We start from the raw sequence: 13548 nt of genomic DNA on the forward strand, positions 1-13548 counted from the left end.
TTACAGCTACCTACTAATGCAACACAACATCCCTGCAATATATTCTCCTTTGAAAAGTTTGAAACATTTCAGGTAATACTGTCACTGAGTAAACCCTAGTAAAAATGACTGATTTCGTTAAAATTGTATTATGTTGTAATAGTGTCCTACATGGAAGACCTAATTGAGGATGGATGCTGGTCCTATTTGTACTCCTGAATGCATTGTCTACAAATGACCAAAATGTAACCTATGTCTTAAATGAGCTTTGAATGGCTAGATGCCCATTCCTTATTATTCCACAAGGTGGCAGTATATATCAGATCTTTTTGTGTATTGACTGAGACAATAAAAAGATAGGAAACTGTGTACCTGTATGGAAGTTAAGCTAATTTGGTCATTGAATGCTCAAATCCTATAGATAGCAAGGATACTGTGTGAAGTCACTGTCCTCAACCAAATAAAAGAGGATGTTAATGTAGACATTGTGGAGAGTTCTGAACTCTGCCACTTTAGATACAACCCTCAGCTTGTCAAATAGAAACCCCTTTATTGTCCACATCGCATGATCTGGATTCAAGGAGCTTACAACACTTGCACAGCTGTAATGATAAATGCACATGGAGATTAATAAACACTAAGGAAAGTAGTGTTACACCACTCCAATCGGTTCTGTAAAATCATATATTTCTGATTTCTCACGGGCAGTAGGCTTCTGTGGTCCAACAGCGACCCTCTGACTGACACTGGCAGACAGGACACAGCAGTATGCTGTCATCCTTTGGCCCTGCTAGCTGAACAGGGGTCTTTGTTCCTGAAGGTGCCTGGGCAGGAGCCACTGATGATGGCACCACTGAATACCTCCATGTCAATTAGCCCTCCCGCTGCCTTGAACAGTGACAGTCATATTAGCTTCTCTGAGGCGTTATGTCAGACCTCTGGAACACCTATTTCTTTCCTTATTGTTTCAGGATCACTTGAAGGGCTTTTGCCTCAGTTCAGCTCTAATTCTATCTATTCTCCCCTGCTTTACTTGGGGTTTATTTTCTCTATATAACAGTCGATCTGACAATAGCTGGCTTTCAGATGTGTATATTATTTCTAGTGTTTCCCCTAAACACTGCTTATGCTTTCAGCATAGTAAAGGGAGATAAGTGAGGAAATCTGATTGAGGGTGCTGCCGTTTTACTCATTGACTGTCAAACCATAAGCATCTTCATAAAGAGTGGACACTGAGTCAATAGGGCATTGTGAAGAGGAGAGAGGGCAGAGACTGATACTTTATCTCATTTGTATAGTGGCTGATCTAAATAGGACCCTCTTTAAAGCGGAGCATACAGCTCTGAGTCCTCTCCACAATGGATCTTTGTCAAGTACATGGTGTCCTATAGCACAGATGTACTATGAAGTCGCATTCCCTTGGCCTTTCTTCCAGTGTGAAATGTGGAGTCAGGGACTACAGTGTACTGATCTGCTGAGGGTGCACACAAATGCTGATCATCTTTTTTTTACCATAGATTTCCCAGACGTATGTAACCATGAAGAACAAACTGTGTTTGTTTCCTCCCTGCCAGAGAACAATGCATGTGAACTCTTTATTGATGCTGTTACTCTCTCGCTCAAACAATTAGATTATTCCCGCATCATAAAGCAGATAGGGACGTTGTTTGAACGGAAATCCAAGAGACCTTATTGTATGGCATTGTTTTATCTCAAACAAACATTACAAGTCTGGGATTCGATCGTAAAACATGTAGGCAAATAACATGGAGATCTTAGTTTGTTAACAATGGCTAGTGAAATGTATTTGTGTTTTTCTCTGCTGACTGAATAGTTTTGGTTAAGATGCTGACTTTGTGACAATGCTTTGCTGTACTTTTATATTTAACATATAGAGTGGTTTGGGTCTTCTCATCCAAATCTCGCAAGAAAGTAAATTAATTGGCCTTAATTTTTTTTCACAAGATCTTTTAAAGTGATTATTCAGTTCAAATCAGGTTTTTCCAAATTAAGGGACAATGTTAGAGTAATGTATTGCCATTTGTGTTTTCTTTATAGAGAAAAGTTGACTTTAGTATCTTGTGTAATCCGTCCACCAAACTAGAGGAATATTAAGCAATGTTTGCCAATGTGGAACACCATATCTTTAATGTTATCTACACTGGGCTAAACATGATTTGTAACTTACGCAGCTCCTCGATGAGATTCTCTGTGCTGTCTGAGCTGCTAGAGATCCCATAGTCAGCAGCATGTACAGTGTGGAATGTTCTTTTTAATTTTAACCCCAGCAACAACTTTCCCATCTTCAGCCATGCCAATGATGGTGCTCCAGAGACCTTTGAAGAAAATAGAGGGCTTGTGTGAAAGCCTGCAGCCTCTTTCAGCCGACCCCATTGACCACACTCACATCAAAAGCTTAATTACTTTCTCCAAATATGCAGCTCTTGGTCTGCAGGCTCGCATACATTCAAATAGCATCAATTGAGTGGGAAGTTCACACTACATGATAGCTTTTCACCCTGGGGAAATTCATTTGTTAGTTGACAGCCTAGCAACAATAGTGTCTCCTTTATTGTTACTCAGTTAACTGCACATCTTTTGGGTATGGGTTTGTGTTCCTCGCCTGTTGCAGGTTTAGCAGACATGATATGAGTCATCGTTTATTCCTTCTGTGAGGTAGAAATGTTTTTGTTTCAGACCCATATCCTAATTTTACAACTGCATAGAGTAAATGAAGTAAACACAATTTAAGAATACCTATATTTGAATAAAACTACTTTTCTGCCCATTACATCAGGAATATATTTTTAGGTACACATTTTTTTCGATTAGTAAAAATTGTTTCATTGGCTGCCATGCCACTACTCTCAATGTTAACTGACTTTTTTTTTTACATAATATCATGGTTAGATAATCCTTTCTAAAAAAAAAACCATTCAACATAATAAAAAAGGAAGTAAGATTTAGTTTGTGCCCATTGAGGAACGTGCTGTTCAGTTCACTCTCTTATATCACTTCCGTGCGATTTAGTTAAACCAAATCAATGTCTTCAAATAGAAATGTAATGCTTGTTAATAATACGAAATGCACATTGTGGTCATAGTGAATGAATCACTCTTGTGAAAATACAAGAGATGATTCAGCAATGTTTTGGAAGGTTTAACGCCCTATCACTTTTATATTGTGGTCTAGACAGAGGACAGTTCATAGATTAATCTTGCTAAACTTTATCTGAAAGTGCACCCTTCAGGAAACACAATATACAGAGAGGATCTAGTTTCTGTGTGGCTTTATTGTCTTTGTCCTGTAAGATATTGTAAAGAACAACAGGGAGGTATTTCTTTTCTCTCATTGACTTTTTAGGCCAACATAAAGCTCTTAATATCCTCACTGTTTACTGTCAGCCTCATTCTCAGGGGTTCTGCTCAGTGAAAAAGACACAATAGTTGATGGAGATGCTTAACATAAACTATGTGAAATGTCACACCCACTCGGGAGGATGGACAGATACTTTCTGAAAACGAATACAAAATAGACTAGGTTGAAAAGTATTTACCATACCAAAATACAAAAGCTGTTACTTTGTTTGCACTAAAAAGGATGTTCTGCTATAATCCAACAATGTTTTCACAATCAGTCTTGAATAAGGCAAGTGACGCCTCTTTGCCATCTTATCACAGGCAGATGGAGAAGACATGCTTGTTACTGAACACTGATTAAAATGAGGACTTTATATATTTTTTGATACACGATTGTCATTTTAACTTTCATATGTGTTTTCTTTATTGTTTAGTTTAGTGTAACAGATACCCAACAATATCGGACGCTTTGGTTGTGTGACCTGATGTGGATTTCACATAGATATTCAATGCTGATAATCCAAACACAAAAACAGCTAATATAGGGCAGATTTTAAAAGACAACTCTCCAGTCGACATTTTTATTTACAAATTACATTCTTTGTACATTTAGAAATTGTACATATATTTACATCACCGTCACCCGCTACACCCACAACATTCAGTAAAACATCACATTATTATGCTCATTGGATAATTTAAATTAAATACAAGAACCCCTTATTTTCCACCTTTTTATTGGCAATTAAATTAATATGTCATTTCTCGTACCATCAATAGTTTTAGTTCACAGTGTCATTTTAACCCTAAACCAAATCCATGTCAAGTATATCAGCACATTCAAATCCACAGACAGCAAACATCTAAAAAGTTTAGACATTTGATTTGAAAAGTTTCCAGTAGTAGTAGTAGATCAAGTCAGTCACATGAAAAAAAAAAGTGCAAGGCCCTCTACAGTACATCATTGACTAAAAACACACATTAGGGAACATGTGCTGCATATAAAGATAAAGGTATCATTGTTACAGCAGAAAAGTCCAAACTAATGATGACATTTTTAAAAAATTGACCGAATCACTGAGGTAGAGCGAATCGTCTCTTACTTCATTTGATGCCACTGCAGAATTACACACTGACTCAAGTGAAGACAAAGTGTAAAACATAATACAAACCCAGCATGCAAGCATAACTAAAGGCTTTCAAACCCAAGCATCCGGAGCAACACCTCACACAAACTGCCTTTTCATTTTCAAGATCACCCTAGCCAGCTTAACATTTTTTTCCTCTGATCAAAAAGCACAGTTTGCTACAAATACATATTCATGGTTTTATTTACCACTTGTCCTCAAACTACACTTTTAAGGTTTAATTTTAAGTATTAATATAAATCTATTCGCTACCATTGGTAATTTGGTGACACTCACTTTCACAAGGGTCAGGGCAATGAAAAACCTCCACTGTATCGAAACAGAAGGAAGGAGAGAACAAAAAAGGTGTTGGCCACTGAGGAGGGGAGGACGAGAGTGTGCCTGGCTGGGATAAGGCCCTCACAAATATAACATAACAAAATAAAAAGCCTGTAGTTGCCAAAAAATAACTGTCCTCCTCAGCAAGACTGCTGAATAAGCAGTTAAACTTTGGTTGTCTGAATCTGAATGCTGAAAGAATTGAGTCTTTCAGAATGCCAATATAAATACACAAGTCTACCACTTTTTAAAATCTCTGTCTACTTTACTCGACTTTTGAGGAATATCCTTAAAAAAAAATTGCACAGAATCAGCAAATTCAGATATTGTCCATGGTCGTTCTCCACATAAGGGAGAGTTTATTGGGACTCTCGTGCATCATGGTGTCCACCAAGGTACAGCTCAGCGTGTTGGTGCTGTCCTTACCTGGTGCTCCCATCAGGCTATAGGAACTCCACTTTCTGTGAGCAGACCAGGTCACTGTTGACCATATGCCACATGTGCATAAGGTCTGCCGGGAGCAGCTTGTGTACCACAATCATGCTCTTAAAGAAACAAGGTTCTTTGTTCAATTTGCTGCTCTTATTTTTCACCAAGCCAAACGTCTTAAAGGCATTGTGTTTTATAGGAGTGATCTGAAGCACCTCCAGACACATGCCCAAGAAGACATCATCAATGGGGTAAAGCTCAAGGCTGTCTGCCGCCAAGTAAAGCCTCCTCGCAAGATTCCCATTCATCAGGAAGCCCCCTCCGCCTGCATATGGAGGATAGTGCGTCTTATTATACAGAGTCAGGGGGATGTAGTATTTGCTTTCCTTTTTACGGATGGGCTTCGCCTTGAAAATCACATCCCCAACCAACAGGTCCTTTTCCTGATTGCTGCCCTCTAGAAACTCAAAAATGTTTTCCACGCTGACAAAGACGTCGTCATCCCCCTTGAAGACGTAGCGTACACCGGGGCAGTAGGTGTGGAACCACTTGAGGAAGTGGGTCTCCTTAAGAGTGAGGTTGAAGAAGCTATCTAGGAAATTCCACTGGAGGATATCCCTGTAGATGTAGTCCTCGTACTCCACTAGCTTCTGGTGGTTCGCTCTCTCTGCCACACTGGAGGGTTTACCAAGAAGGAAGAGGGTCTTTACCCTCTTGCCATCAATCACCTGCTCTTTACCCCAGGTTTTTCGTATGACCTCTCTTCTGTCATGCTGTGTGGCCACAGACTTTATTATCATGAGCAAATATGTGTCCCCTGTGCACTTCTCTGGGTGGTTGAGGAGCATGGGGAAGTAACGGCAGTGTCGATAAAGCACAAATTGCTTGAAATTCTCGTCCAGGCTATTAAACCAGTTCTGACTTGAGAGGTTGAGGTTGGCACTACAGTTGGAGGTGGTAACATCCCATGTTCTTGGGCTGCTGTCCTCTGTTATCCGGAACTTTTGTGTGGTGGCCCAAGTCTTAGGCATCAGCTGGCGTTTGCTAGACTTCCAGAAACCTTTCATTCCCAGGTACAAGTCCTTTTTGTCTTCCACAGCAGCCTCATGCTCCGCCCCCTCAGAGGCATCTGTGCGAGCATGCCTCTCAATTTGGAAGGGAGCACCCACATTGATGCTTCCTCTTTGGACAACAGTCAGGGCCACCACAGCCAGGAAAAACATGACACTCACCCTCTTGTAAACCTTCCAGCGTTCTCTGTTGTTAAACCTGGGGGAAGAAAAAAATCAGTCAGTCAGAGTTAGGGCAAAAACATTTAGAGCAATTTACTGTTTTTAACCCCTAACAAATTAAACTTAAGTTGTGGACAGTGACCAATTTCCTTTACACAAGTTCTTTACTTAGGTACAACTTTGAGCTACTTAAATCGAGCATTTCCAATTTATGCAAATTAAGACCTTTAATCCACTACAAGTCAGTAGCAAATGTTTTACATTTCATCACGTGTGTGGTGTAGAGGATGCCATGAAAGCTGTAATTAGAAATCAAATATAAGGCCGTCTATAGCTCAATGGGTAGAGCTGGCAGCCGTATACTGGGGTTTGATCCCCATGCGGTAGACCCAGGTTCATATCCAGCCTGAGACCCTTTGCCGCGCGTTATCCCCTCTGTCTCCCCAATTCCCATCTGTCTCTATAATAAAGGCACATGAAAATACTTTTATTTGGGTTAAATGTTTCCAGTAGAATAGCAGATTTAAAAAAAAAATCAATGTCAATTTTTTTTCTTCTTTTAAATCGCTGTTTCATGTCGCCAGCAAAACAAAGAACAGCCTGAGGGAAGGTTTATATCATAATATGATCAGCGCGCATCACTTGTACATAGCCTATGTTGAGCATAAAATACAGTAAAACGCTCCGACCTAGATGGTAGTGACTTTGCTGTTTTTTTAAATAACATAAATAAACCAGCGCTTGTCTCTATTTATTTAACAAGTGTAACTTCAGGAAGAACATGTGGAATGTACTTAGAAAGTGACCCCTGGAGCTTCAGAATTCTCACATTTCCAACAAGTCATGCCAGGGCTCGTCATGCTCACGACCCCCACTCCACCAAAAACGGGAAAATCCCAATCAAACGAGGTCAATCGAGGCCAATCATGGAACAACGCAGAGCCAACATTACAATTATTTTATTTATGAAATTATGAAAAGTTATCTTTGTTGATAATGAAAATGCACTTGTAAGTGTTCTGGAGTCACATGTTGACACTAAAAGCACACACTATGCCACACTTCAATTAGTTGATAAAGTTGATAAAGTGTCTAGACTTTACAATTAATAAAGGATTAATTGAGCATGACCTCTTATGATTGCAATTTATACTTTTACAGTTTTTTTTTTATCTGTTTAAATGTGCAACGAAATATTTAACTTTAAAGCACAACTGTGATGAATTGGCCTACTTTAAAAGTTGTAACGTTTTGAGTTGATGACTTAACGTGCATAGATTAAAACGAAAGAGAATTGGGGGGGAAAAAAACAAAAACAGACAAGATAAAGATGGTGTTATATTGTCATGCTTGCCTACAATGATGAAGACGACACTCACATTTTGTTACTGCTTGCGACGATCTGTGGCTTGGAGACAATAAACCAATGAAACCCGATTATTGAGCCGAGGAAAATAAAATGGCTTGAGGTGTTTGTCTCTCTGGTTGATGGGAAACAGTTATAAAATAATCCTTTCCATCGAAACGGTCTCGGTGCAAATTTTTTGACAGATGCGAGCCCGGAGTTTGTAGTTGGAAGTGATACCTCGCGCGCTGCTGCTGGGTACTGCTTCCTCTCTCCGTCTCTCATTTGAGCTTTTAAGGGCGGCTGCAGTTACGTGGACGACCACTTACACACAGGATGTAGATGATGAACGAACAGCAGGGAAATCAAGTGTCCGCCCCTCATGTACACACAGGATTTAATTTACACAGTAAGCTACTCCATCTTAGTTTAACAAAGAGCCCTGAGACAAAGTTAACATTGGATTTTCTTTTGGTTCCATTACATCAGTAAAGGCCTGTGGGATGGAATAACTAATCCACCATGTTGCATGTTGGCTTTATACGCGTCCTTACTGGATCCCTCCTGGGTAACTAAAGATAAGATATAAACAGTGGTGTAAAGTAACTAAAGTACATTGACTCAATTACTGTTCTTTGAGATGGAGTATTTTCATTCGATGCTACTTTGTACTTTTACTCCACATGAAAAATCATGTACTTTAACTCCACTGCATTTATTTAGTACCTTTAGTTACTTTACAGATTTGGATTAATATTGTGAAATATAACCAACATTAAACAAAATACTTAAGTTGCACCTGGAGTAAATTTACAAGCCCTGCAGTTTCCCTTTTAAACATGAATTACACTTTTTGCTGACAACAAAAGCAAGACATGATTTCTCTAAAGGGATAGAATCTTGGAACTCACAAAGACACTTTATGACCCAGATATGATTTGTTTGTATTTGTATTCACCAAGTACTTACCACATTGTGTGAGTGAATAAATCTGAATGTTGACATACAATGTCTTGATGTTTTTCTTTTTTACTTTTAAGGTCTCTCAGACATCAAAGCAAGATGAAGACTGGTGATTGGTGAAGTGCTTATTGAAAAGCTTTCTCCATTACCACTGCACTTAACCCTTGATGTGGCAAACTGAGCTCTTCCCCTTCTTTATGGTTAGGAAAGAAACAACAACATTTCTCTCAGTCACAGGGATTTTTAAATGCGAACACAGCTGCGATCTAAAATCTCTCCTTCCTCTCCTTCTCTCTCCATTTCCTGAATCCAGCCAGCCATCCTTTTCAGGGCCATGTGCATCCTGTTGCCTGCTGGCAGTGTTTTTTCCCGTGTTGTTTTTTTCTCTCTCTGGATTCAGGCTCTGAGAGTCCTGCGGATGAGTTAAGTGGTGATAGACACCACAGTCCCTCATCCTTTGCCCGGCTTGAAAGGAGCATTTGTCACTGACAGACACCAAAGGCATTAGCCAAAAGAGAAACTGAGCCCTAACAGACAGTGACTTACTGCAAAATGAGGCTAATGCCAGGATATAACTTTGTATCTGCAATTCGATTGACTTTCATAATTAACTTTAAATTAATCTTGTATCATGTAGTTTATTAACAAATGTGCTTTATGACATTGCAGAGGTTTTATCATTATAGCTGTGCATATCATTACTTATTTACATTGGATCACATTCAAACTTGTAAGGTCAAGGGGTCACTTGTAGCAATGCACCTAGAGAAAATTGTCCTCAAGTGTTTTAGTGTTATTCAGCTCATTGTTTGATTTTATGGTCCTAAACTCAACTGTTTTGGTTCACTTAACCCTAACCCTCACTTCTCCAGTCCATCTTCTGTCAAACGACAGCTGGCAACTCTTTACACCAAAAAAATCAAAGCATTATATCGACCTGATTCTGCTGACTATTATCATTGCAAAATAACGTGCCCTTTTCAACAAGTATTGTTGGTATATCCAACGCCTCGTATCGGGTTGTTTTTCATTATTGAATAAAAAATATTGTTCTCAAAATATCCAAAGATCAATCCCAAGAATGAAAGGTAACAGTTGTTTTTAGAATTGTTTACAGTTGAAATGACACAATGTGACACACCCTTGTCCTTCCCTACATCACTCCATTAGCAATAATTTCCTTCTTAACTCCCTTTCATTTTTTGTAGTATTTTATGAAAGAATGACAAAGTATGTGAGCTGCAGGGTTTGGGTTAGTAACAAAAAACTACTGTCAATAAGATATGGAAAACCTTTGCTGGTACTTCTGACTCACAGGAAGTTAGTGCTAATCCTTTGTTGGGTTTAACACACCTGAGGGATTTGGGAAAGGATTACCTTTTGCTCTGTGCAACTTTTGTCAAGTGTCTGCCTGGAATTAACGAGCCTCAGAAAATCCATGGGTTCTTCCTTCTTGGGATGATTGGGGGCCCCTGGCTGCTAACTCCTCAGTCACCATGAAAGAATTTACTGCTGAGGAAGAAAACATGGCTTGAGGGGATCTTTGTCTTTCCCCTCCCTCTTTTCCACTCAGCCGTCAACTGAGGATGTTTAAGGTTGATAGAACAAAGGCATGTGATCAGAATGTTATGAAGGCCCCTGTCAGCTGTGGCTATAGGTAAACACCTGCCCCCCCTCTAACCACGCAGAGGCCCCTACGGGTTCAGCCAACAATCTAACAAGGTCACCAACACCCAGCAAAAAAAAACAAAAAAACAGTGCAGGACATGGTTGAAGTACTCCTTATCACTTAAACTTCAAATTTCTTCACGCTTTGCTGGTTTCTGCCCTCTTAAGTTGTGACAAACCTTCCTGTGCAGTTAGTGATTTGGTGACATTCTGTTTTTTACTCATGACTGCAGTGTCCCACTGGCAAAGTCACAAGAATGATATCAATGATTACATGATTTTATTTTGGATAATTTGGGAATAGGACGGAACAATCATAACTTAAGGTCAACAAACTCAGTTTTGGCTGAGCATTTGACCCTATCTTATGGCCCTTATAAACTCGGGTGCTTTTTTAAAACACTGTTGATCAAGTATAAACTACCAAGCCAGAGAGCGATATCCCTTGTGTGGCGTCCTCTTCATTACTTCCCCCTGCTGATGTTGGCCTGAACACAGCCAAATGGAATTTTTTGCTTGGTGACAAGTCCACTTTTTGTAGGTATTTTTCCCATTATGAGTCCATTTCACACATTTTCCAAAATTAATTCTTCTTCCTCCCATTCATAGATTTTCTAAAAGTGCTAAGAATAATGGAAATGTTCTACATCTACAGGTCTGTAACCGGGCAAAATCTGCTGGTGAAAACTATAAGAAAAAAACTTTCTAGAGAGGCAGTAAAAAAAGGCCAGAGGAAAGCAACTGGGCTCGCTGTAGAACTGATGTATCTGATTGTGATTTGTCTGTTATCCCCTTCCTGTTCCAGAAACCAAAGCCAGAAACTGGCATTTGCTGTGCCTCACAAAACATTGTTTCCCAACGTTTGGATTTGCTCTAGTGTACACAAAGAAAAAGTGTAAGCGCATTCATGCTAAAGGTTAACGGACAGTTTGTGAGGACATTCCTGAAAAGGTTAAAAATGTAAAAGGTAAATTCCAAATAAGCTTTTGCTTCAGTCTGTTTGAAAGGTGGCCTTTTCCATCTGTCAACATGTAATGTTTTTTAATTAGCCTGAGGGAAAGACACAGCTTCAAGTGTTTACGACAGAAGGTAGTAGTGGGGGTTACTTCTATCTATTTGTTCAAGAGGACCGGTCAGGAGGAAACAGGAGGTTCAGTAGACAGAGACACTGAAACGCTGTCTCTTCTTAGTTGGCGTCTGCTTTTATCAGTGGACCACAAGGTTTTCTACCGATAAACAAATCTGAAAGTGGTGCCAGTGATCTTTGTGACAGTGAGGGCTCTTCAGTAGAAGATGCTCCTGCTTTTGGAGATTTGAGTGTTGTCAAGTGTCCACTAACTGGGTATTACTTTTGGATTATTTGCCGTCATTCCCACTGTTATGCTTACATCTTCTCACGGCAAGTTTACTTAACAGGTTCATAAACAGGTTTCTGGGTTAAGTATTATATAACTATAAGTATTATAGTTTAAAAGTAAGGTTAAGGTTGAAGTTCGTAAAATTACACTGATTTTTGCGGTTACAATTGTAAAAGCTGTTTATTGATTCAGCTTTGTCCCATTGCAGTTTAATGATAGTGGGATGCCAAGCCAAATTCAGTTTTGTTTGCATTTTTGAATGTAACATGACTAAACTTGGGATATGTTCTTGTGATGGCACATGGTGCTAATTCTAATGGATTTGGTTGTTTGGTTTTGTTGGAGACAGTTTATACCTTAGGTCTTTATGGTGGGTGATTGAGTAAATTAGTAAATTGTTATGATGACATATGAGAGTGACGGGCGAAACCAGGGAACAGTTATCTTAATAAGCAGCATTATATTCAAATAATTTATTTTGACAAGAGCCTTCTTCAATACCTAGCTCTCAGATGAGGAATGAGGCCCTTATTACGTCAGCTGACAATTGCAATTAGTCAGGAGCTTTTAGGGCTCTGGGCTGTACCCACTTTGTCTGATTTATAATTCTGCCTTGAAGACAATACACTAGCTTTACAACTTGTTCAGATACCAGCTGGAGGGAAAAGATTTTTCTGCCCTCTGTGCTGTAAAGGCCCAGAGGGTTGGGAAAATCTGAATCCCCTCTCCTAAAAAAGCTGTGGTAACTGTTTAATAATTTTCATTTCAGTCTTTATCCAAACGTTTGTTTTGATAGAAAACAGCAGCTTCCTCTCTGTTGAAGAGACAGCTGGACAGCACCGGCATGACTGGAGCTCCGGGTTACATGGCCACCTGCTGCAAGTGCGTCAGTCTGTCATGTACTGTAGGTCCTGTTTCCTCACATTGTGCTGCAGTTCACTGGCAGAGTCCACAATATTAATTGCTGAATATGTCATGTCTCCAGGGATCACATGTGAGTGTAAGTAAGACCTGCCGAGCTAAACTAGCCATAATATTTAGCTGCTATATCAATCTTTTAGCCTTTACATATATATTTTACATATTTGAAGTGTTTTCTTGGCTGGATGTTAACAAGTATTTTTGGTTACAACATCTTCCTCACTTGAACTCCACTTGTAGTTATGCCACTTGATATATATAAAGTATTTTAATTTGATAGATTAGAGTTTGTACTTAAGAGCTGGAATTTAACCCAGGTTACTGTGGTAACGAACCGACTTTGATATGCAGCTCACACTCAACCAGTTGAGCTAACAAGGTTTCTCAGCTCATTCATTTTATTATTTACACCTGTGCGTAGCTTAGTGTGTGACATTTAAGGCCATTGAAAAGGACTATTTGCTTGTTAACACTGATGTCACACATAGGGGGGCAGGTCAGACTGGCAATGAGTCACAAATGCAACACACCTTTAGGACAACACAGAGGCCTTGTGAGGGAAATAAAAAAGGAGTATTCTTTGAGGTCTTTGTCTGGGTAACAATTTGGAAAGTTTCAAACTACCCTTTAAAAAGAATGATAGTCGGATGAATAGTGAAGAGCTGGTCTAGCACCTCTTAACTAGAAGACAGTGAGACGCCGACACACTAGCTCTATAACTGAACTTCCTGGCTGGTTCCTTTGATTAAAGATCTTTCCCATACAGTCATTATCTTTTTACAGAATTTTATCAGTGATAAATATACACTGAAATGTTAGATATAGTTA

General features: G+C 39.3%; 1 protein-coding gene across 1 annotated transcript; it reads right to left on the reverse strand.

The window, feature by feature from the left end:
* Nucleotides 1-3905: 3905 nt before the first annotated feature.
* On the reverse strand, nt 3906-8084 carry b3gnt7 (UDP-GlcNAc:betaGal beta-1,3-N-acetylglucosaminyltransferase 7). Its single transcript, XM_063892298.1, has 2 exons — nt 7845-8084; nt 3906-6502 (listed from the first exon to the last, which is right to left on the reverse strand). Coding segments are annotated over exons 1-2 (1257 nt in total). The 5' UTR covers nt 7847-8084; the 3' UTR covers nt 3906-5247.
* Nucleotides 8085-13548: the final 5464 nt, after the last annotated feature.

The sequence above is a fragment of the Eleginops maclovinus genome, chromosome 9, assembly GCF_036324505.1.
Source record: "Eleginops maclovinus isolate JMC-PN-2008 ecotype Puerto Natales chromosome 9, JC_Emac_rtc_rv5, whole genome shotgun sequence".
NCBI lineage: Eukaryota > Metazoa > Chordata > Actinopteri > Perciformes > Eleginopidae > Eleginops > Eleginops maclovinus.